General features: G+C 35.2%; 1 protein-coding gene across 1 annotated transcript; it reads right to left on the reverse strand.

The window, feature by feature from the left end:
* Positions 1-3,106: 3,106 nt before the first annotated feature.
* LOC121410706 (MFS-type transporter SLC18B1-like) lies at positions 3,107-25,052 on the reverse strand. The gene is made up of 14 exons (XM_041602957.1): positions 24,744-25,052; positions 17,330-17,767; positions 15,212-15,307; positions 14,481-14,554; positions 13,924-14,071; positions 13,020-13,088; positions 11,790-11,877; positions 9,650-9,792; positions 9,011-9,115; positions 7,394-7,485; positions 5,264-5,359; positions 4,666-4,740; positions 3,667-3,810; positions 3,107-3,465 (listed from the first exon to the last, which is right to left on the reverse strand). The coding sequence occupies exons 2-14, from the start codon at positions 17,600-17,602 to the stop codon at positions 3,438-3,440; spliced, it is 1,431 nt and encodes a 476-aa protein (XP_041458891.1). The 5' UTR covers positions 17,603-17,767; positions 24,744-25,052; the 3' UTR covers positions 3,107-3,437.
* Positions 25,053-26,994: the final 1,942 nt, after the last annotated feature.

Below are 26,994 nucleotides of genomic sequence, written 5' to 3' on the forward strand. Positions count from 1 at the left end.
ATAAGCTAGAATAAAATGGTACTCTCCAGAATATGCTTTGTAAGAAATGAATGATAAAATTTCCACTAATTAATAGGTGGGCTGCAAAGTTTTGTAGTCAGATTTTCATATGAACACCCTCATTCTTTCCTCTTTTTTAAAGACATTTTTGTACCTTGTCCCTAGTTGCAGCTTGTTATCAGCCCTACAAGATATGTGGTAATATTCAAGTAATGTGACATAAACACATGAATGAATAGATGATATTTGTTCCATGAAATTGGCATATTCATTGAGATTTTTGTATGCACTTTCAGAAAAGAAATCTGCCTTGAAGATAATGAAAACATATCCCATTAACCCACTAAATTCACTAGGGTCCGGGGGCTGTTTCATAATTATATTAGTCTTACCTGAAAAAAGTGGTACATCATCATTCTTAAATAGTCGTTAGCCAGCATTCCATGACCTTGACAATTATTAATTTGGGATGATCTATATTACTGTATTGTAGTTTTTACAAGTGGTAATAATCAAATAACCAAATACACATAATCGTGATGTAAACCCTATTTATATTGTTATAATCACTGTAATCAACCCAACATGATTTTGTTCTTATAAATTCATACAATGCAGACTGACATAATAATATTGTCAAATCTTCCAATAGAAATACAAACTCTATAAATATAGGATTCTACATGTTTCACATATTACATAGTAGGAAAATTTAATGGACAAATAAAACAAGTATTATTACTGGTTATGCCTTTTTGAAAGCAATTTTGATGTAATATAGCAAACACGTAGTATATATTTTGAAAAAGATTCTGCTTGTGTTTGTGCGAAAGTATACATCATTTGTAAAGAACCACAAAGCTTTGAATACTCTTTATTACTATCATGAAAAAAAATAACTTGAGAACCTAATGGAAGTACTGGAAGTTGAGATACCTCACATATTAAGTTAATCCAAGTTTATCCAAACATCAATTTGATGTGAATAAAAAAAAAAAAATTGGCACTATAAAACAAATTTGGCATTATAAAGTTTTACTGGAAGCCTTACAAGCTTACACAGAAGCTGATTATGTGAGTGTATATGTGATACACACAATGTATCATATCAATAATTATTACACTCTAAAGCATTTCACTTTTTTCACCAGTAATACATGTTTTGACTTCTTGGAAACATGAAAATGCCATTATTGTAATCTCTTATGATTAAATCTACATCTTCTTTATTATCAAATCTACAAAAATAAAATCAATTGGTGTTCTATACAGTAAGTCCCAGAAAAAAAAAAAACGAGATTAAGCGATGACTAATCATAATTTAATCACAAATACAATAGACAAATGTCCTACCAATGTAAAGCTTAGAATCTCCTCTTTCATCTGATATGACTTAGATTATTCCCCATTCACGCATGAGTGAGCAAAAACAATTTGAAGAAAGACAAACAAAACTCATTTGGAGGGTGGTATCTGAATTTCAAAAGGAAACTCACATGCCTAAAAAGTTCAATATCTGCTCTTTTATTTGATACCTTAATCCATTAAAAATGGTCAAGAAGTAAAAAAAAGTTATGCTCCCTCGAAAGAATGCTTGTATTTCCATAATTTCATTAAATAAACATGTTTTCACCGATTTCCCACAGAAGCTATCGCATGGTTAATGGCTAATCGTCAACAAAACAGAGTGTCAAGTGAGTTTGAACGCTAGCCTGTAAAATTTTGTGAAATTATTGAAATTCAAACCTTATTTGAAATAACCAGAACTTTATTTTTTTATTGTTTTCTTTAATTGAGGTATCAATTAAAGACTTAAAAGACTTTTTAAATTGTGGTTTTCTTTTTGAAACCCAGATACAGCCCACCAAATGACTTTTTGGTATCCCCTCTTCAAATTATTTTTGCTCACTCATGCGTGAATGAGAAATACTCTAAGTAATGAAAGAGGAGATTCTAAGCTTTACAAGTGGAATGCCTCTGGCCGTCTCACCTGCATCACGCGGTTCAATATAGCAGCAGTGCTGACTTTGAATACTACTCTAACTCGCACAAGATGTTCAGTGATACATGGTTACTCTTATGTCCACTTTTTATTAACTTGACCAATAAACTTACAGAGATATGATGGTTATTCAACAAAAAAAAACCAACATTGCCAAAGTTCATTGACCTTACATGACCTTTGACCTTGATCATGTGACCTGAAACTCAAACAGGATGTTCAGTGATACTTGATTACTCTTATGTACAAGTTTCATGAATCAGATCCATAAACTTTCAAAGTTATGATGGTAATTCAACAGATACACCCAATTCGGCCAAAGTTCATTGACCTTTGACCTTGGTCATGTGACCTGAAACGCACTTAGGATGTTCAGTGATACTTGATCACTCTAATGTCCAAGTTTAACGAACTAGACCAATAAATTTTTAAAGCTATGATGGTAATTCAACAGATACCCCCAAATCGGCCAAAGTTCATTGACCCTAAATGACCTTTGACCTTAATCATGAGACCTGAAACTTGCACAAAATTTTCAGTGATGCTTGATTACTATTATGCCCAAGTTTCATGAATCAGATCCATAAACTTTCAAAGTTATGATGGGAATTCAACAGATATCCCCAATTCGGCCAAAGTTCATTGACCCTAAATGACCTTTGACCTTGGTCATGTGACGTGAAACTCATGCAGGATGTTCAGTGATACTTGATTAACCTTATGTCCAAGTTTCATGAACTAGGTCCATATATTTTCTAAGTTATGATGACATTTCAAAAACTTAACCACAGGTTAAGATTTCGATGTTGATTCCTCCAACATGGTCTAAGTTCATTGACCCTAAATGACCTTTGACCTTGGTCATGTGACATGAAACTCTAATAGGATGTTCAGTAATACTTGATTAACCTTATGGCCAAGTTTCATGAACTAGGTCCATATACTTTCTAAGTTATGATGTCATTTCAAAAACTTAACCTCAGGTTAAGATTTGATGTTGACGCCGCCGCCGCCGCCGCCGCCGCCGTCGCCGCCGCCGTCGGAAAAGCGGCGCCTATAGTCTCACTTTGCTTCGCAGGTGAGACAAAAATGGTAGGTCATTTGTCTATTGTATTTGTGATAAAGTTATGATAAATCATTGATAAATCTTGGTATCGTTTTTTTGTGGGACACACTTCTGTACAATAAAGTAACAAATGAAGAACAGGAGTGTGGCAACACTGCCTCTCATTTGCATATTGTACCATCCATGTTTGCATATAAAATATTTAAGAAAATTCAAAATGTCACTAAGTCTTCATTTTTCACCCATATTGATTAAATTTTCTCGGTCAACTCGTCATTTACCAAATCAACTTGTTGTTAGATTGAGTTTCAGGGCTTGATTTAACAAATGAGAAGCAGATTGTCTTCATCAGATCTAGGAGAGGTAGCATTATTGAGCTGGTATTGGTTTTCTTCGTCTGCAAAGAAAAGAATGAAATTATATTTATAATGGTATAGTCCACATTTATTCATGTCATAAAAAACTATGAACAGTTACATTTGTAAAAACTGAAACCTTTATTTTCATTGAGTATTAATAACTTGGAGTAGTGTTTTTTTTTTAACTACAGATCATGGCAGCGCATATGCAGAATTAAGTTCTTTTTCTACAATCTTACCCTTTTCCACATTGAAACTCCCACGTACAAAAGACAGAAATCATGATCATGACAACGAAATTTCCAGCAGCAATATATGTTGACGTCCAAACAAATCCAATCTTATCAACAAGGGCACCACCTGCTGTTGGTCCAACAAAACTCCTGGAGGAATAATACATGAGATATTAGAAGTTAGTGAAAACACCACTACTACTACTACTACTACTACTACTACTGCTACTACTTTTATTATGGCTACTACTGCTACTACTGCTGCTACTGCTACTACCGCTAGTACTACCACTACTACTTCTTCTACTACTAGCAACTATGACCTTTCCTCATACATATACTTTCCAATACAAACTGCAGTCACATGTTATAAAGTTGTGGCTTAGAGTTGTGTACCATTCATCTAAAATAAGGACAAGTCCACCCCAACAAAAAGTTGATTTGAACGAAAAGAGAAAAATCCAACAAGCATAACACTGAAAATTTCATCAATATCGGATGTAAATTAGAAAGTTGTGATATTCTAAAGTTTCCCTTAATTTCACAAAACAGTTAAATGCACATCCTGATTGGTATGCAAAAGAGGAGACTGATGATGTCATCCATTCACAATTTATTTTGTATTTTAGCATATGAAATATGATATATTCCCATACCCTTCTCTCCTCATTTTCTCCTCAGTTTCAAGTGAATTAACATTTAATTCATCCCTGAACATGTGGAATTTGCATTTTTTAATACTATATGGTTCAGTCAACTTGGTCCTTATTTGTCAAATCTGTAAAAATGAAATATTGTATAATTCAAACAATAAAAAACAAAAGAAATAGTGAGTGATGGACATCAATGACTGACTCTTTGTATGACACTGAATTGTGCATGTCACTGTTTTATTTTATATCCGATTTTGATGAAATTTTCAGCATTATGCTAGTTTGATTTGTTTTCTATTTGTTCAAATCAACATTTTAACAAAATAAATCAAACAGAATGATCGTGTCATACCCCAAGGAAAATGCTGAATTGAAGAGTCCAGATATGAATGATTGAGTTGAGAGATTGTCTGGATGCCCATACCATCTAGGGAAATAAACAAAAAGGAGAGTAAGTATGGACTTAGGTAGGTGTGTCGTGAAACAACATATGAAAGGGTGACTGTTTGACTTGAAAGAAATATCTTTGTATACTCCACTTCTCAAGATCAATGTGACAGACTTATACAAGAGCCTCATTGGCTGACTACAGAAGGTCTTAATTGGCCAAGACGAAGATGTAACATTCAAATAGTGACACAAATCAAAACACAGATATTACGTTCGACAAACACTCACAGGTGCATTGATGCATCAATCACCATAATTCATGTTATCATGTATAGTAAATGCATGATTTAGATTAAAAGAGTAATAAAATACCTCACTCGGTGGTAAAGAAATATGGCCAGAGATCAACCAGGCTAACCCTGTATTCAAGAGCTAAACTATGCCACACCACCTCTATATTCTGACCCCCCCCCCCAAAAAAAAGGGGGTCATCAAAAGACCAAGACCCTGCACCTCCACTAGTTATTTACTAAGAATGCTTTATCTTAAATTAAACTTACTCAGCACTTGTTAAGAGATCAAGAATTGCTGGCATGACACAAGCTCCAGAGATGCTCCCATAAAACCCAAGTGCTACAATGACAATCCAAAGCTGACTGTATAATAAGGAAAAATCACATTCTAAACAAATTAATTTAAACTATATGAAATATTATAAAACGGGTTCAAGGATGTAGCCAATGGTGAGTGCGTATTCAAGTCACATGTTCATGCTTTAATTATGCGCAACCTTCCAGTCGTGCATTTTTCGTGCAGCACTGTGCATTTTTTGTGCAGCACTATGCAATTTTTGTGCAGCATTAGTTCCAATAGCACGTGAAAACTGATACGCGTTCAGTAAAAGAGGCTGGCTAGGATTTTGATGCGCTTACTTAGGCGCGCATAGTAGATACGCCTGTGATGTCATAATTGATAGTCTTGTGATCTCTTCGTCTGTGCGATCGTACACAAGTTGGAGGGATTTGAACAAGATTTCCATGAAAAATTCTTTGCGCCGACCCGTTTTATAAAACAATTAATGCACATTTTAAGATTCGTGATGTTAGTGACGATGCGAGCAACTCTCGGGCATTCACAATATTATGCAAAAGCACTCGGCGCAAGCGCCTCTTGCTTTCGCATAATTGTAAATACCCTCGAGTGTGCTGCATCGTCATAACACACTCATAAATGTGCATTAATTGTATAATATTCAATATAGCAAATATCTTATGATTTTATGCTTTATTAACTTATTATCACTCATTTATAGAAAAACAGATGGAGTTCACTGTCTTAATGACCCTAAAGTTTCGCAATTAGTATCATTCATAGTACAAAACAAAATATTCTAACTTATTGGTACAGTAAAAGTCCATTGTGATGAAATACTTGACCAATGAAACATCAAGGGCCTCCTACATGTTGTATCAACATAAGAAAGTGTTATCAAGTCCAAGCTTTTTCTTCTACATTTTTCTATCCTTGATACAAGTCTTGTAAGACTGGCTACACCATGCCCCTTTCTAAATCTTTGATTGGCTAGGACCCCCCCCCCCCCACCACAAACACTCCCATTGTATGCCACTTTGAGTAGGGGAAGGCGGGGTAAGTTGTGACACTTTTGGCATTTTGCATGTTAGAATTGATATGACTAATAATATTGTAGAAAAAAGTACCTTGCCTTTAAATTTGATTCTTGGGAAATATTTTTCACCTATATATAACTTTCTACCCCCACACTGAAATTCACTGTGACCTTTGAAAAAAACGATGTCAAATGGCTCAACTTGCCCCATATGTGGAGTAAGTTGTGCCACCTTCTGGGGTTAGTTGAGCCACAAAAACTATGTACAAAATGTATGCGGGAAGAAGCAGCATGTCAATTTCTTATTTCAATTCTTTTCACTTGCTAATTCTCTATAAACACTAACATCCTCTAAAAGTAAAAGAACTGTCATGTGAATTTACATCTTTCTGCCTGCATATCAATGGCTTTTCAAGTTTTTTTAATTTTTCATTCTTATTACCATAAGAATTACCATGGCTCAACTTGCCCCATGTTGATTGGCTCCACTTACCCCAGTCTGAAATTAATGCGATATTTTCAGATCAACACATTTCTTATGTATCCATCATTTGTAAGACTATGACAAGAATGAAGATCAATACCTGGACTAACAATATTGTTTTTATTTCTTTATTATATTTAAAGACGTGTGTGGGTAAAAAACACTCCTCTTTTTTACACCCTTTTTTACTTTTTTAGCAGAAATTCGCATTTTTCTATCTAAAAAAGGCATTTTTGTTTCAAAGTCGAAAACAATAGGGTTGGGTGAAGGGTTATGTAATGGGTCATCAATACATGACACCACCGTAATGTCTGACTCTTTCATTATTGGCCTGGGGGTGGTGGCTCAACTTGTCCCTATGCTCAACTTACCCCGCCTTCCCCTACAGATGGAGACTTCTGCCACCACTTTCTAAACTGATAGGCTTCAAGTAGACTTTATCGCTTTGGGCTTGGTTTTTGCTGTCAAGAAGTTCAATGGAGTTTCTTTAAATATTTTGTGGGGAAAGTGAAGTAACAATGATATTAATATACAATGAGCAAGTAAAATTATGTTTCTTGTTGGTGTGGACATGCCTACCTAGGGATATGAAGAAGGGAGCTTGGTCCAACAAATAGATAAGAAATCCCAAGGACAAGGCATCCTAAAACCATCATGAGACGGGTCCTTTTCTGTATTGAAAAAATAAAGAGGGATAAAGAAAAGGAAAAGACAGAGAATAATTTCACATCAGTGCAAGAATATACACACCATAGGCACATTTCAAAAAGAGTTACGACTGTAACTTTACCATTGTGACAACTACCACGGCAACAGGGGTCAGCAGCATATCGCAATCAAGGTTCCCATGGTTGTTTAATGGCAGAATGACTTGTAACTCTTTATAAAACAGAACCCAGAATGTGATACATGGTCTTGAATCTTGATCATAGTAATGTGGATTTAAGAATTGGGGTGACATTGGGACTATTTAACATTCAGCTCTTAACCCCATCTAGGCTGGGGGGGGCCTCGGAGGCCCCCCCCTCAACAAATCGCGTGATATTTTCGCAGCGCGAATTTTTTGCGTCACCCGGGTACGTGGTTCCGAAATTACGCAACATTATGTAAGTGCATGTCAGACCAAAAATTGCTCAAAAACGTGATTTCGTGTACAAAGTCAATGCAAATTATGTTTTCAACCAAAATTCCTAAATGTATGATTATTTTTAGTTTTGCTGGTCTAAATGTATTCATTCTATGCTTTTTATGATCACAGAAGAGTCCCCAACAAATTTTAGTGAAAAAAAATGAAAAACAAAAGGTCAAAAAACATAGAAATACATAAGAAATTGCAAAAAAAAATATAATACATTAGAAAAAGATTTGATATCGCAATTTTTTTTCATGTAAACTTGCTAAGAACAACACAAAGAGTTTCTACCTCAAAAATTAGTACATTTGGAGCATTATTTAGGGAGTTAGAGGAAAAGGTATGATTTCGCATACTAATTATGCATAAATTAGCATAATCACTTAATAGCAATTCGCTTGAAATAAATCACTACACAATCTTGTAGATTATGTCCCAGGCAACCCGCGTGCCGATTTTCAGCATGATCGCGCAGTCGACGGCCGAGATCTTTAGGGGGGGCCTGGGAGCCCCCCCCCCCGGCCATATGAACTCCTAAAATACCCCGGCCTAGATAGGGTTAAATTATGGGGGTAAATCTCTCCAAAGTAAAATTAATATAAAATGCCCCAGTTCCATTTGCAATTAATATTTTTTCATACCACATAATTATTCAAAACGTTTTGAAAGATCAAGAAAATCTAGTTGTTAGGGTTAAAGGTGATATGGGTTTTAAAAAGTTGATGAGTTTCAATAATTGACAGTTCAGTTCAGCTCTTGTAATTCATTTCTTTTAGCTATGCCCCTCCCTTTGACTCAACAAAGCCACATAAACAATACAGTGCCCTAAAACAAGACTTCACAGTGCATTGCCACGTGCACTGTGGCGTGCACTTCGAAACATACTACACAAGGGAAGTCGCAAATTGATGAAGAGGTTTGAGCCCTGGTCAGGTCTTCTGGATGGTGAAGTTAAAGGTTAGTCCAAGTCGTAAATAATCTGATTGAAACACATCTGTAAAAACTCAATTACTCACACACATACACATGAAAGATAAAGAAAGAAAGGAGGTATTAAAGCTTACTGTTTTATCTGCTAAGTATCCCCATATAGGAGCAGACAATGCATAGGTTCCTCCGATCAATAAAAACATTACACCAACCAAAGAAGGTTTTACATCCAGTGGATCCTGAAAGTAAAATATCATGATTAGTGAAACCTTGTTCACCAGTTTTTATTGTATGTCCACTCAAAAAACTTTGTTGAAGTTTATGTAGGCAAATTCATGACATCATAATCATTTAATCATAATGTTGTGAGTCATATAATATCATGCCCTGATTTTGTCTGCATAACATAATACAAAGCTTTGTACTTGTACTTTCAAATATTTTTTGTAGGCTCAGTACTGTTGCCATTTCATTATCCATGCTATGTAAATCTTGGTGATAAATAGAACAAAATCATTTTCAAGTTTTGCTGTCTGCTTGTATCATTTTCACTTTTATCGATCATGTATGTTTATCATGTATATATACATTGTGAATGTTTTAAAGATTTGGAAAATACAATCACTTTGAATTGAACATGTCTTGAACATATCCTCTATCTCCAAGGTGACAATACTATCTTAAATATTGGCAGAAAGTCACTTTCAGAGTCAAATCTCACCTCATTCAGATTCTAAAAGATTTTCTTATCAGGGCAGGAAAATATTACTCACAGATGTTACATGGAGAGCTAATGTTGGATCGAAGAATGCATAGCATGCACTTGACCAAGCAACAATAATCATTGTCATCCAAATCGCCGGTATTTTCAGAATCTCAAGGGACCCATCCTGATTGTTAGTATCTGTCCTTGATGCTGCAAAATCGAATTACAAGGCTTTCGTATATCACTTTAGCAACAAGAGAATATCATTATGCTATACAGGGGAGGGGTGGGTATAAAACTTGTAAGTTATTTGACACATGACTGGAACATGTTGTTGGTGCTAAATCAATATTTCAATCGTTTCCATTCCCATTACCTTAGGTTGAAGTCAATTTTTCAAGATTAAAACAATTAACAAGTGGAATGCCTCTGGCCGTCTCACCTGCATCACGCAGTTCAATATAGCAGCAGTGCTCGCTTTGAATACTACTCTAACTCGCACAAGATGTTCAGTGATACATGGTTACTCTTATTTCCCTTTTTTATGAACTAGACCAATAAACTTACAGAGATATGATGGTTATTCAACAAAAAACCCCAACATGGCCAAAGTTCATTGACCTTACATGACCTTTGACAGTTTGACCTTGATCATGTGACCTGAAACTCGAACAGGATGTTCAGTGATACTTGATTACTCTTATGTACAAGTTTCATGAATCAGATCCATAAACTTTCAAAGTTATGATGGTAATTCAACAGATACACCCAATTCGGCCAAAGTTTATTGACCTTTGACCTTGGTCATGTGACCTGAAACGCTCACAGGATGTTCAGTGATACTTGATTACTCTAATGTCCAAGTTTAATGAACTAGACCAATAAACTTTCAAAGTTATGATGGTAATTCAACAGATACCCCCGATTCGGCCAAAGTTCATTGACCCTAAATGACCTTTGACCTTAATCATGAGACCTGAAACTTGCACAAAATTTTCAGTGATGCTTGATTACTATTATGTCCAAGTTTCATGAATCAGATCCATAAACTTTCAAAGTTATGATGGGAATTCAACAGATATCCCCAATTCAGCCAAAGTTCATTGACCCTAAATGACCTTTGACCTTGGTCATGTGACGTGAAACTCAGGCAGGATGTTCAGTGATACTTGATTAACCTTATGTCCAAGTTTCATGAACTAGGTCCATATATTTTCTAAGTTATGATGACATTTCAAAAACTTAACCTCAGGTTAAGATTTCGATGTTGATTTCTCCAACATGGTCTAAGTTCATTGACCCTAAATGACCTTTGACCTTGGTCATGTGACATGAAACTCTATTAGGATATTACTTGATTAACCTTATGGCCAAGTTTTATTAACTAGGTCCATATACTTTTTAAGTTATGACGTCTTTTCAAAAACTTAACCTCAGGTTAAGATTTGATGTTGACGCCGCCGCCGCCGGAAAAGCGGCGCCTATAGTCTCACTTTGCTTCGCAGGTGAGACAAAAATAGTTAACAATTAAAATTTGTCAACCATAAGTAGGCCAAGATGATCTGCCCTCCCCATCCAAACCCCCAATTTGTGCACAATTTGTTCAAATGCTCAAAATTTGAATTTGTGTAGAATTTCAATACAGATTATCTTTCAGTCATGATTTTTCAATTCAAAATTTCAATCAATTGATCAAAAAAATACAGATATATATAAATTTGATTAAAACATGGGATAGGAAGTCCCAATGGGATAAAAAAAAATTGTGGGTGGGGCACCACCATGATACAATTTAATACAAATCAATATCAAATGCACAGAAAGAGTGAACAACAAATAACATTGAAATGCAATGCAAAAAACAATAAATAATGCAAATAATGCAATAAATCAGAGTGACCTACAATGTGCCATTTGCAGGATTTTTATACTGAGAGAAAATTCATCTTTCAGAAATCTTTTTACATTTATTTAGAGTTTTACCCTGTTTAATATCATTATTCAAATCATTCCATAGCTTGATTCCTCTACAACATAGAGAATTGGGGTAATTTTAGTTTTCGGAATATTTACAAGTACATGATTATTTTTGCTATCATTTAATGCAGATGTTTTTTTTTCAATTCAATTCTATGATATAACAGCAATTAGAATAGGAATGAACAGAAAGAGTATCAAAATGAAATGAGAACTACAATGTAACTTACATGTATTAGGTATTATGAATATATCTATAATGGTCAATGCTACAGATGTACAACCTAGGACTAAGAATGGCAGCTCATAGCCTCCTATCTGTAAAAGAAAAATAATCATACAATTAATGAGGTCAATAAATGTTTAAACAGGAGTGAACAATTTGATTTAGAGAGCTAGAACTTGATAGTGGGGAGAACTATAAATTGAAGGTGAGTAATACCCCTGCCCTATTCCATTACCATGATAATGCAATTTCCAACAAACTTGCATGTCTTTATCCGAAGATGAATACTTGTGCCAACTTTCATGAGCAATCGCTAAAAACTTGGAAAGTAGTTTGTTTGAATTTTCCTGGATTTGGGCATGATCTTGATAACCATAGCAACACAATTTCAGACAAATGCGAAAAAAAATGTCTTGCACATCTTAAACATCAAAGATCAATGTTTTTGCCAAATTTCATGAGAACTAGTAAATGCCAGATATTTACATGTTTTTTTTTGCTATCCTACTGTTACAATGGCAACATCATTTCCAACACATGCTAAAAATGTGTCTTGCAAATCTTTACCCAAAGACCAACGTGTGTTCCTAATTTCAAGAGAGATTGTAAAAAACTGAGGACGTAATTTGACCAATAAAATTTGTGATTTGCAACAGACTAAACGACTGACTGCCCAACTGAAAATATCAGTCATTTCTATGTACTGTAAAAATTCTTACAAAATGATGACAAACTTTTTATGTACATTTAATAACAAATGCATGCTTATCACATGACACCAGGGATCAGTTCACTTTAAGCATTTTAATTATCTTGTTATTAGTAGTAATGAATCACAGTTGGGGTGATTAAATTTTTGGCTATAATACTGAAGGGTTAAAGTCCTCAAATATACAAATCAAAATCAATTTATGAAACATACATGAAGTAAAGCAATAAACTTCCACTGAAATTCGAATAAAAAGCAATACATTTTTTATTATTTCTCCAAACAAGTAAAATGTCTCAAGGTACATACATCATAAAGCAGTATACTAGATTATTTTACAATATACAGACAGTTATGAAAATGGTTAGTTTAAGCATTGCTTGGAGGTTGTGACATGCACATAAATAATCCTTTTAAACAGTCAAGTACAAATATGTTATATTTATCTAAATAACTGCATTAATTCTACTTAAGTTGACAACATTGAAGTGTGTAGAAGACACACATCCATGTATGATAACTTACTGTATATAACAAGCTCCCAAGAGGTGGACCAACTGCAAGACCAAGACCAAGAAATAACTCCAGAAAACCCTGAATTAAAAAAAGGAGAAGGTTGCAAAATTCCAGAATTCCTCTACAGTACAAAATATTCAGATTTGTAAAATTAAAACTCACTCACAAAAATGATATTCAAAATTGATATAAAAGAAGATATTGGTGTGTTCACTGGTTCACTAGTCTGGTGGAAGGTCGAGAGGGGATAGGGATTCCTACCATTTTCATATAATTTTGTTCATCATGGCTTACATGGAACTCTCTCCAACATTGTATTTTCATCAAAAAAGTATCTAGCAGACTTGATCATTCAGAGCATATCCATGAAAAAAAGTATTCATTAAGATTGATGGGGTCTAATAGTGACAAACTACTACTACTACTACTACTACTACTACTACTACTACTACTACTACTACTACTACTACTACTACTACTACTACTACTACTACTACTACTACTACTACTACTACTACTACTACTACTACTACTACTACTACTACTACTACTACTACTACTACTACTACTACTACTACTACTACTACTACTACTACTACTACTACTACTACTACTACTACTACTACTACTACTACTACTACTACTACTACTACTACTGCTGCTACTACTACTACTACTACTACTGCTGCTACTCCTACTACTGCTGCTACTTCTACTACTACTGCTGCTGCTGCTGCAGATTTTCCTACTACTACTACTAGTACATCTACTTCTACTACTAATTCTACTGCTACCACTACTACTTCTACAAATACAACTACTACCACCACTACCATTACCACTTATACCACTATTACTACTATTTTGATCTTCTACAAAATCCAAATGAAAGCTGGAGATGTAATGAACTTACACTCATTTGAGCTACATTATCTGGAAAGACATTGGCACATATCGCCATGCCTGCAGTCAGGACAGCTGCTGATCCAACAGCCTCAAAAATTCGAATTAAAAAACAGTAGATCAGAAACAATGTTTCATCTTCAATCCTATTCAATACCCTGTCAATGTAAAAAGGAAATCAAAGTATATCATGAATTAATCATTGAACCTCAACCCTTTAAATGCCATATAGGGGGGGGGACATGTATAATCTACCCACTCGAGATTTTCCTCACTTAGCCAAACATGTTCGCATAATGTTCACTGCATTTGCTATTCCAATCTCTCACATTTATAAGCCCAAATATGCAATATCCTAGTACTCCCTTCCGAAGTTATGTAATATTTGAACTTCCGAATCTGATCACAAACTGCTCCAATACAGGAGTCCATGAACAAATCTAATGAAGATTTGTTTCCTTTCTTATTTTAATGGACAAAAACTCTATATTATAATACAATGTCCTAACATTTTTAAAACCCATTGTTAAACAAAGTGTGATATTTTATAATGAAATAATTACTCACCCAAATAATATATTGCATCCAGCTGAAACAAAAGACCCACTAAGAAACATGAATTTTCCTCCTATGACAGGAAGCTGCATAAATATAAAGATAAATTAATATTATAAAACAAAGTTAATCACTAGATTATCATCTACGGTAGATAGAATTTCACCATAATGGAAAAAAGTGCTTTCTCAATAAAATATCCACTTTCAAGTTTTGAAGTTGACAGGCTCCAAACCTTGGAGCCTGGTACTAAGGTCACATGTCTGACCTTTTCCTTTAGAACGCAAAAGATTTTTTTGTATGAAACAAAATTAAAGGGAATCTAAATTTCTTTTAAAATATGAATGAGAGTCAACATATCAGCACCCAATGTCTTGCATTGATCAAACTTCTGAATTTCACAATATTTTCATATTATTACCATAGCCCTTGTATGAAACCTGCATCAGAAGATTCTTCTGACTTAATCATTGCCCATATAAAAAATAAAGTAGTATGGTCAAGAATAATCACTCAGTAATCACCTCTACATAGATTTTACCATGTGATAAAAGAAAGGAAAATCATAAGTTCAAAATTATTTTTTATACTATGCATCTACCCCAAGTCCTCAACATTGACAGATATTTATGAATGCTAATTTTTAAAAAAGATTAATGTTCAGATGTCCTAAATTAATGCATTAATTCTTCTTACTAATCTTGGTTTGTTCTAGCCATCTTAAAATGTTAAAACATACTCACATATTTTCCCAATATCGGGCATGCAATAAAACTGACAAGAGAATAAATGCCAAAGACAAGTCCTGTTGCCGTTGGGGTAACACCTTTCTTCTGTGCCTACATTTATAAAAGCAAAGAAGAAAGAGAGAAAGAGCAATCGTGAGAAAAAATATGTGTTTTTCATATTGGAAAAATTGGCAGTCGTTTGAAGCCTAATAGTTCAGTTTCTGCAGTAAAATAAAATCTGGAATAGATTGTCTCATATTGCCTGTCTTGAATAAAAAGCATACTTTACAATACAATTTGCAATTTCCATAAGTCTCATTGTATATCCATGGATAGGCCTAAGAGTAATATAAAATGGTTTTTACTTTCTGGTCTACACATGGGCCCTCAGGCTGTTGCTTGGAATGTTTTACTAGGAAGAACTCTGGATTCTTTTTACCAGAATTTTGTTGATGTCAAATTCAAGGAAAGAATTGTGCTAACCTGAATAAGGACCTCTTACCTCAATAGCTCCAGAAAACTTAGTCATCATATTTTGTACATTTCTGAAAAACTCCAAAAGCTAGTGTTTGACATATGTGCAGATTGTGTGAATATGAAAATTAGTTATTTTACCTCTCATAAAATAAAAAAGTTCCTAAGCATCTTATTTTTGGTATTATTCAATTGTATCTGGTAGAAAACAACAGCATTGTTTTGTTGGGACCCTGCTTACAAGCAATTTGCTTATTAAGTACATCCATCAATTTGTTTGATGCAATGTGTTAATACTATAGATAAATAGTTTATTTGATAAAAATTATACATCATGGCGGCCAAGCTAAATTATGATGCGTTTACAAATAAATTAACATGAATCAATACATTAAAATGAAATGTCATATTTGTGCTGGATTATAAAGATGGACAAATAAACTGAAATTAATATTCAACTGCATTGAATAATGGGAGTCTCTACAGACTGGAAATGCTCTTCAATCAAAATAATTATGCTACCAAAAAATCCCAGGGGGGCACTTCAAGTGGATATCAAGCGTGACAATGGGGTTTCGAAAAGCACACTAAACAAGTATTTTTCATGTTTTGAAAATGCACCCCTAAAAAAATAACTTACTTTGACCCCCTAAACAACGATAGTTAAAGGACAAGTCCACCCCAACAAAAACTTGATTTGAATGAAAAGAAAAAAAATCAACAAGCATAACACTGAAAATTTCATCAAAATCGGATGTAAAATAAGAAAGTTAGGACATTTTAAAGTTTCGCTTCATTTCACAAAACAGTTATATGCACATCTTGGTCGGTATGCAAATGAGGGAACTGATGACATCACTCACTCACTATTTCTATTGTATTTTATTATATGAAATATGAATTTTTTTAATTTTCTCGTCATTGTCATGTGAAATGAAGTTTCATTCCTCCCAGAACACGTGGAATTCCATTGTTTTAACATTTTGTGCTTCAGGCAAGGAGGTCCTAATCATCAAATTCGTAAAAATTGAAATATTGTATAATTCAAACAATAAAAAACAAAAGAAATAGTGAGTGAGTGACATCATCGACTCTCTCATTTGGATGTAACCGGCTCGTTCATATAACTATTTTGTTAAAAATAAGCGAAACTTTGAAATGTCATAACTTTCTTATTTTACATCCGATTTTGATGAAATTTTCAGCATTGTACTTTGCTGATTTTTCTCTATTGATTCAAATCATCATTTTTCTGAGGTGGACTTGACCTTTAAACAGCATTAGCAGCAATCCTTTTCCTAGTATGTGGATGCACATTTGATTTACAATTATTCTTCCATCAGAGAAGCAAACAAACAAGTTTCCCGGGACCGCCCCATCTCCCACAGGACACTAAACACGTAGTTTTGGTGCAAAAAGTACATTCTTAAGTATTTTAGTCGTTTTATACCCTTGCAAATTTGACTGTAAACATGGTGCTTTCCAAGCAAAATATATACAATTTTTTCATTATTTTAGTGTTTGTGACACCCTTACTACATTACGTATGTAAAGTGCCCTATCTTATAAAAGAGATCCTTTTTATTCTTTGGTCATGCGTGGTATCCACTCATCATTGGAAGTGCCCCTGCCCCCGGACCAATAATGCAGGTCACTCACCTCATAAGGATAGAATGGAGCAAGTACAGAGAATGAAGTAAACACTGACATGTAGGCAATGGCAATACCTAAAACCGTTAATTTCTGAGCTAAAGTCAACTGTGTCTTTGTTTTCTTGGAATCTACTTCATTTCCACCACCTTCTTCCAGGCTTTGGGGGTCTAGATCTTTGGTGGAAGTTCCCTCATCGAGGCGATGTTCTTGGATGTTTTTGACATTTAAACCACTGTCATTGTATTGATTTGGAAGAAGCAAGTCTGTGTCTTCTGCCATAGCTAAGCTTGATTGAAGTTCTTTACAAAGACCACTTTCAGATAATTATCCAAATAGTCTTGATCATGGATATTCATTAGATCCCTGGCACCATTGTGATTTTGGAGGAGCTTGTGTTTTTTTCTGCCATATGTATAGGATGTGATGCAGTATTCCTAGATGACTCTGTTGTTAAAGAAATCCAAATAATTTGCAGTTATGGTCAAGTCTACCCCAGAAAAATGTTGATTCACATAAATACAGAAAAATCAAACAAGCATAACGCTGAAAATTTCTTCAAAATCACTCTGCAGCCGCTTTCCACCTCGATAAGAAGAAAATGCTAGTTTGGACTTGGTCGGAGCACTCACACATATTGCGAGGTTAGTAAAAACCTCGCACCATGAACCGCGTTGGCAGGGGTTTTCTAACTAGTGGTTCACACATGCTGCAATCCCACTTCTGGTGTCCACACACAACACACGATTTAAGTTCCATGGCTTGATTTTTCTCATCCAAGGGTTCATTACCATCCTGCCTGTGGGGAATCTACAGGTAGGACAATGGTTAGGCAGGAATAACCATCGTTTCTGGGGATTTATTCAACAATTTCTGACATTTTACTATCATCCCCATTTACCGACGGTAGAGTGTTAGTGTGAGCTTGCATGTGTTATCACGCCCTCCCTTTTGTCGATTGACTGTCCAGATTTCAAAGTGATTTTTTTACATAGAATTTACACTCTAAGGATTTATCAACTACAAGATATCAATTTATAATTTCTAATCAATGAAAAAATGTCAAAGATATATATTAATAGGTATGAAAATGGTACTTTACCGATGTTTTCTTGCCACTTGGACACCCGAATCACTCCCAAAATAGGAGCCAAAATTACAAACGAACGGAGAGTACATCGACATCGACAAAAGGGAGGGCGTGATAACACATGCGAGCTCACACTAACACTCTACCGTCGATATAGGTAGCCAGGAGGCTTCTAGGGAGTAAAAATCATTTACTAACGTAAGGTTACTCTCATACGAAGCCAGGTCTTCCTTTGTATTCATTTGTGTGTACCACCAAAAAACCTGAAACTTTCGCCCCGACTCAAGATTTCTACTTTCTTTCTAAAAGATCTAGCCCTAAATCATGTACATGGGATACAACTTCATTTCCAACATTTCTACGCTATGGATTTTATTTTTAAACAAGAATTTATTTAAAAAATGAGAAAAATATCATGAAAAGACGGAAGAGACTTGCCCGATGTTTATGCCGCAATCTTGTATCCTATTGTTCTTCCCAATATTACATGACGCAAGCGTCTGTATCGTGGGTATGAGAGTAACCTTACGTTATTGTCGTTAGTAAACAGAGCTACCAAGTCTCGCGCATTATGCGTGAGACTCAAGCATTTTGGACTCTTGTTCATCCCCTCAAATCTCTGTCTCACGCAACTATCACAGCCTATCCCCATATACATTGTACACAATGTCTGTGATCTCACTCAGATTCACAGAAAATCTCACGCATAGCTGGTCTTTGAACTTGGCATCTCTGTAGTAAATGATTTTTACTCTCTAGAAGCCTCCTGGCTAACCATCGGTAAATGGGGATGAAAGTAAAATGTCTAGTATTAAAGGACAAGTCCACCCCAACAAAAACTTGATTTGAATAAAAAGAGAAAAATTCAACAAGCATAACACTGAAAATTTCATCAAAATCGGATGTAAAATAAGAAAGTTATGACATTTCAAAGTTTCGCTTATTATTAATAAAATAGTTATATGAACGAGCCACTTACATCCAAATGAGAGAGTCGATGATGTCACTCACTCACTATTTCTTTGTTTTTTTATTGTTTGAAATATGAAATATTTTGATTTTCTCATCATTGTCATGTGAAATGAAGTTTCATTCTTCCTTGAACACGTGGAATTCCATTATTTTAACATTTTGTGCTTCAGGCAAGGAGGTCCTAATCATCAAATTCATAAAAATTGAAATATTGTATAATTCAAAGTTTTTTCAAACAATAAAAAACAAAAGAAATAGTGAGTTGACATCATAGACTCTCTCATTTGGATGTAACTGGCTCGTTCATATAATAAGTATTTTCAATTTTTGTTAAAAATAAGCGAAACTTTGAAATGTCATAACTTTCTTAGTTTACATCACTCATTCAATGAACAAGGTGGTTTACATCCGATTTTGATGAAATCTTCAGCATTGTGCTTGTCTGATTTTTCTCTAGACCAATACAAATCAAAATTCTTCTGAGGTGGACTTGACCAGTTTAATATTTAATCATGTTAATAATCATGAACCCTGGCCTTGTTCACTCCTAGTACCAATGAGGTCCAAACATTAACATGTATGGACCTCATAGGCGACATTACCCAAAAATATGGGTTAGACAATGCTGTTCTGATTTCCAACCCAAGACTTTGGTAAATGTACGCCTTAATACAAATTGGAGTTAAGTGATATGACTTTCATTTGGTGGGGAGACATTAAAAGTATTAATTAAGTAGTCCAAATTAAAATAGATTATCATTAAACTTACATTTCAGGCCCTTTTTGTTGATTTTCGGTGAGCGTTCCACACAGCTGCGACGAGTGATCAACTCCGAAGTGATACGCGAACTGGTCAGCTGATCGGTCAGGTGATCGGTAGATTATCTTTTTGTCAGACGTTCATAATTTATGTAAAGCGTATCAATCTTCAGTATCTTGATTCCAAAGTATCAGTATTGCAGATAAATGTCATTATTGATTGGAATCAGTGGCGGATCGGGGGGGTGGGGGTGGGGGTGAGCATTTCTGCCCGATCCCCCTATTGAGATTTGTAGTAAATATTTTGGAATTAAATACGTTGTTCATACTAGTTATGCGACCCCTCCCTTATGATGATCACAGCATTATTTGTAATGGGGATATTTCGTTCATAATTATTCTTGTCTCTTCTTTCTCTTTTTTAGCCTTTTTTTGCTTGTTAAAACCTTTTTTCCTTTTTTTTTTGGGGGGGGGCTCGCCAAATTTTACGTGGGTCAAAATTACCTTCATTTTTTTAGTGACAATCTTTTTTTCATTTGTCCAGTTCTACGCGAGACAAAATTACCTTCGATCATTATTATAGTTAAAAACTTTTTTTTATTTTTTATTTATTTTTTTTTTTTTTGGGGGGGGAGGTTGCCAAATATCACGCGAACGTTTTTCAGCTTTTACTGTTTTATTCGACTTATAATCAAATATTAAATGGGGCTTACCACAGTTTTTTTTAAAGTCAATTCATAAGAATATTCCTCCTCGGGATTTGAGCTTTCTTTCATGAAATATCAATTTTTTTCATGATTACCAAAAATACTTAAAATTTTTTATCGGTGTATGCCTATAAAGCTTTAGCTCATGCGTTGCGCCTGCCATATTTTAATGCTGATCAACTTTATGCTTTTAATGAATTCCTAAAAACAATAAATTCTCAGATCATCAATTTTGTCGCAATCGAATAATTTGATTGCGTCTCTCTATCAGTTTTGAATATTCATAAAAAATATCAGCTCGTGCTTTTTGCTCATAATATTTTGATTAGTAAATTCTTCTCTTATATAATCGAGTCGGATAGATAGATAGATAACTAGAGAGAGTTGGGGGGGGGGTCCCTCAGCTACTTGTCCTCGCTTATTTGTTATTATGCTCATGTTGTGAGAGCTTTGTGTTTTCACATTTTTTTCTTTTTCAACCTTTTTATTGTCTCGGAGCTTCCCTCTATTTCTTTACACTATATAATGTAGTCCTTTTTACCTCATTGTTTCAATCATTGGCGGCGGAAGCCCCAAATTTTAGGAGGGGACAACCTAAAAAATTTTGACAAGCAAAAAAAAAAGGCTCTCAACCCAAACATTTTAGGGGGGACGTAGGAAAATAAATTGACAAGCAAAAAAAAAAAAAAGGTCAACAACAAATTTAGGGGGGAACGTCCCCGCTTCCGCCGCCTATGGTTTCAATTCTTTTTTTGTTCTCATTTCAATGAAAACATCATTATTAAACTGACGTAGAAGACTTTATTACGAAATTTTGACATTGTTTTGTTTCATTTGTTTGGCTTTCTTTTTTTCTTCTCCTCATCTTCTTTTTCTTCTTACTTTTTCCCTTTCCTTATTTTCTCTTCAGTATTTCATTCAGGTATCCGCCAATTTATACAACACCAAGCATATAGAGGCGGATAATCAGTGAGGGAGCATGACGGTGTGCCGCTCTAAAAAAAAGGAGGAATATTGGAAGAAAAAAAAAAGAAGAAGGGATGGGGAAAAAATAAAGAAAAAAAAAAGATGATGATGGCAATGACGATGATGAAAATTATCTTGGTGATGATGATGGTTGTGGTGACGGTTGTGGTGATGATGATGGTGATGCTAATGATAGTGGTGATGATGATGATGACGAGATGTAATTTTGTTATTTTGTCTTTGAAAAAAATTAAGTAGTGCAAAGTTGAATTCATTTAAAGTTTATTATGAAAATAGCAGAAAAAAAATTGGTATGCGTTCGAGGAAAATCCATCCCCCACCAATCTTTTTCAAAGGTAAGATTTTTTTTTTGCCCGGGGGGGCCACTTCCATTCACGAGTGGATACCATGCGCGACCATGGGGTCTCGAAAAGCACCCTAAACACGTAATTTCCATATTCTGAAAATGCACCCCTTAACAAGTATTGGCGTGTGAAACCCTACCCTTAACAAGTATTGGAAACAAAACGATACTCTTGGCAAATATTCCCTGAAATGAACCCCTAAACAAGTACAGGAATGTTTTATTGTTACGGGTCCTTCGGTCGTCGGCTTTACCTTATTTGGTTTAGTACGACCCCACCTTCTACACCTCGCGCAAATCGGACTCTAAACACGAAGTGTTGGAGCAAAAAGGACATCCTTTATAAAACATTTTGATTTTGTTTTATCATCCCCGCAAATTAGACCACGACGGTTTTCCTAGCGAATTAATAGATACCCTTTTTTCGTTATTTTTGTGTTTTTGACACCCTTATCACGTTACGTAGGTAACGTGCCCTATCGTGAAAAGGACATCCTTTTTACGTTTTTTTTTGGTCGCGCATGGTATCCACTCGTCAATGTAAGTGGCCCCCCCCCCCCGGGTTTTTTGTGACGGCGTAGGCCTTTGCAAGCAGCTATTATTATGGTAAAAAAGTAAATGAAATGTCAAGAAATACATGATAATGATTTTTATGGTACATTTTAGTAGGCCTATATCAATTCATACTTGTTATCAAAAAGAAAAAAGTGGGTCGTTACGGACCATTAAAAATGGGAAATTTGGGCATTTTATATTTAGGATAGAGCAACTGCTCGTTATAGACGTCACAATAAATCAAGCATTCTAAATTCTATCAACTCCATTTTTTGTCAAATAACACCTTCATCGATATTTTGAAATGATTTTTCTCATATTTTCATCATCTTTTTATCAGGGTGAAATTCCCCTTTAATTTACAAAACAGATTCGCAAACAATATCAAGAGTAGTGGGAGGCAAGGGTGGAAATCTAAGGTAGGGGACCAGGGGCTGGAAAACAGGCAAAAAAAAACAAAAACAAACTAACAAAAAAAAAAACAAAAAGGAAGGTTTATCACCCCCAAAAGAAGGTCGTCTCGTCCAAAATACATGTTTTACTTCGATTTAAATGATGTAGGCCTATTTCTTTCCATCATATATAAAAGAACAAAAATAGTAGGGGGACATTTGATAATGTGCCCCAACTATTTTGGGTTAGGGGGAAGTGTCCCCCTGGGATTTGCGCCCATGTGGGTGGGGGGTGTTGCACCTCCTTTCGGAATCATTATGGAACAGTGTGAATAGTCGCTGTGATTTCGATCTCATACCTATAAAAAAAAATAGAACAGAAGAACGCCTTGACCACAGGCCAAAATGCCTAACAATTTTTCCGCGGCATTAGCGACTCTCGTAAGGGGCGCTCCATTTATAAATAAAGTTGCATGTGTAGCTGTCTATGGCAACAGAATCTATCGCAGAATTGAAGCCAGAAGCGTGGGAATTTTCAAGAAAATTCAAGAAAAGAACCGGTGAGTACCGATTTAACAGTACTAATCTAATTAGTTACATGTATTGAATTATAAGAATATTCAATTTTTCGTGAAACAAAGCTTAGTTCTAAGCTAGGGCGGCCCAAATGCGCGTGAGTGAAGTCCCAGTTTCTTAACACGGGTAAGTATTGCGTTGTCGCCTAGAGTGGCCAGTGGCACTCGTCATCCCCGACCATTTGCCATACAGCAAAAAGTAGGGGATGGGACTGTGCGGTGTTTAGGCCTGCTTCCTGGCAATTTTTTAACTTATGAAGAAAAGAGTAAAAGAGTTGGACTTACCAATGATTGTCGGGAACCAAACGAAGATTTTGTAACTGCAGCTCTGTTGTAACTCCTGACATCCAAGAAATATGATCCTTTCTTCCAATTCTGCTTTCGGAATCGTGTAAAATTGTCGGGAAATTCTTCTTTATTCCCCTCTGCAAATAGAATCCTTGTGTAGAGTGCCGTAACGCCCTCTTGTGCTGAATAAAAGAAAGCTTATGGGAGAGCGACCACAGAGCTGGATTATTCATGCTTCTGATCAATTCCCGTTTCCTGTGAAGCTTGTTCTCGCGAAGGTAGTCTTTTTATCACCTGACACTTATTTTTTTACATCAGAATTATATTTTTGTCACACTCACAGGTCAAGGTCGCGGGGGGAGGGGGGGGGAGGACAAGCCCCCCTAAATTTTGAGAGTAAATAGTTCCCCCTAAAAAAAAAAAAAGACTGAGGAAGAAAGAAAGAAAGAAAAAAGAATGGAGGAAAGGAAGTAAGAAAGGAGCGATTATTATAACCTCGTTCGTAGGATGAGTGGCCAGTGGCCTTGTTCATTGAATGAGTGGCCTTGACGAGAGTCATGTGATTGGTCTGGAGCGGCTTTCTAATGTTCTTTTTGTAAATGCTATGCCTTGGAACGGAAATTTGAGTGTAAAAATGGGGGTCCCCTTCGCGGCACATACCCACCACGCATTATAAACCGAGTGTCCCCCCCCCCCCCCCGATATAATTCGTAATTCACACCAACATTAATGTAGAAAACAGTACACAGACTTACATATGTGGGACAAATCCAGGAATTACTGTCAGCTCAGAAAGCTGGCGAAATAAAGGTCAAATCACAGCTTGCAGATGCATAATATACTTTGATGAGAAGAAGAATATTTTTTTCTACGGAGATATTTTACTTTTCACCGCTGCCATCATGTTTCAAGTTGTATTATGAGTCAGACATAAGCAAAATTGCACAGCTTCTGCGTTTTGTTCAGTCGAGTACGAAACGGTAATGTTTGAAGCGCCCTCTTTTGGCAGGATCATTGCATGCTCGTAAAATCTCATAAACTTGCAGACATTGTAACATTTTTATCACCCCCCCCCCAAAAAAAAAAAATATATATATATATATATATATATAATAACGTGATATTATTTACAAGCAAATCATGCTATCCGTTTTTCATCAATGAAATGCAAATCATGTTTCATTGTATATCCATGCTCGTAAAATCTCATAAACTTGCAGACATTGTAACATTTTTATCACCCCCCCCCCAAAAAAAAAAATATATATATATAATAACGTGATATTATTTACAAGCAAATCATGCTATCCGTTTTTCATCAATGAAAAGCAAATCATGTTTCATCAACTAATAATTTAAATGTCAGAGAACTAAAAGAGCTAAATGAAATGTCTGATTTTATTGAATGTATTTTTATTCAAATTGAAATGCCTGACAAGAAGCAAATGGTTGTTGGCGAAATATACAGGCCTCCAAAAGGTAACACTCAAGATTTTTTGGATTGTCTCCAAAACTTACTGTCATCTCCTGTTCTTTACAACAAGAATGTCTTTCTTATGGGCGACTTCAATCTAGACTTATTGCATTGTAACACTGTTTCTTCTTGCCAGGAGTTTCTTAATGTCATGTTATCTAGCTCTTTTATACCCTCAATTACCAAACCAACTAGAATTACAGACTCGTCGTCAACTTTGATAGACAATATTTTTGTAAATAGTTTATCTAGTACGTCATCTGGCATTTTGGTGTCTGATTTGTCAGACCATTTCCCAATTTTTGTTGAGGTGTTTTTCGGCAGAGATAAAAATAAATCTGCATCAATTAGTGTTCGAGACATATCAGAAGAAAATTTAAATAGATTTAGGGAGAGATTAAATGAGATCGACTGGAATGTAATCTATAACATTCAAGACCCGGATATTTGTTTTGACAAATTCTTGGATCTTTTTATGTCTACTTATAATGCTACAATCCCCCTTAAAAAGTTTTCCCGCTCCACATATAAAAAGACACCTAGACTCCCCTGGATCTCTCAATCTCTCCTTAAGTCTATCAACCGTAAAAACAATTTATTTTGCAAATACAAGAAACAGCCTGGTAAAGATAAACTTAAAAGGAAATATATTCGATATCGTAATGTACTGACAACTTCCCTACGTCTCGCCAAAAAATGTATTTTTCTGATCAATTCAACAAGTACAAGAACGATATTTCGAGTACGTGGAGGGTGATAAACAAGGTCCTACGATCAAACAAAAAGTCCGAACCAACAAAAGAAATTTCACACAACGGGATAATTATTGAAGATCCTACTGAAATAGCCGAGTTGTACAACGATTACTTTGTTCACATTGGTACTAATCTCTCAAGGAATATCCCTGAATCTGATAGAGAATTTACATCGTTTTTAAAGAATCCTAATCCGCAATCTATTTTCCTTACCCCTATAGTCGAATACGAAGTTAAAGATATTGTAAATAATTTAAAATGCAATAAGAGTCCTGGTGGTGAAGGAATAAAAAAAATTCTTTTGAAAAGGGTAATTAATGAAATACTCTCACCTTTGACATATATTTTTAATCTATCATTAGTAAATGGAGTTGTTCCTTGCAATATGAAAGTAGCAAAAGTTATACCTGTTTTTAAAAAAGATGATAAACGAGAAGTTTGCAACTATCGTCCAATAAATTTCACTTCTCACTTCCCTTTCAAAGTTATTAGAAAAGATAGTATACTCACGCTTAATCAAATTTTTAACCGACTGTCAAATATTAAGTGACTCTCAGTTTGGTTTCAGGAAAAAACATTCAACCGTTCATGCCTTACTTTCTTTTATTGACAAGGTGGCATGTGCTGTCGATAAGTCATTACATACTGTTGGTATATTCCTGGACCTTTCCAAGGCCTTCGACACGATCAATCATGATATATTATGGTATTCGTGGGAAGGCCTTGGACTGGTTCAGGAGCTACCTCAGTTCTCGTAAACAATTTGTTTCTTATACA

Source organism: Lytechinus variegatus, chromosome 3 (genome assembly GCF_018143015.1).
Source record: "Lytechinus variegatus isolate NC3 chromosome 3, Lvar_3.0, whole genome shotgun sequence".
NCBI classification, from domain to species: domain Eukaryota; kingdom Metazoa; phylum Echinodermata; class Echinoidea; order Temnopleuroida; family Toxopneustidae; genus Lytechinus; species Lytechinus variegatus.

Excerpts from the sequence above, each read along its gene's own strand:
- LOC121410706 (XM_041602957.1), bottom strand. The coding sequence starts at position 17,602 with ATGGCAGAAGACACAGACTTGCTTCTTCCAAATCAATACAATGACAGT. Across the intron at positions 14,072-14,480 it reads GGATGCAATATATTATTTGG|GGTATTGAATAGGATTGAAG; the intron begins GTGAGTAATTAT and ends TTACATTGACAG. Across the intron at positions 5,360-7,393 it reads TCCCTTCTTCATATCCCTAG|TCAGCTTTGGATTGTCATTG; the intron begins GTAGGCATGTCC and ends CTTATTATACAG.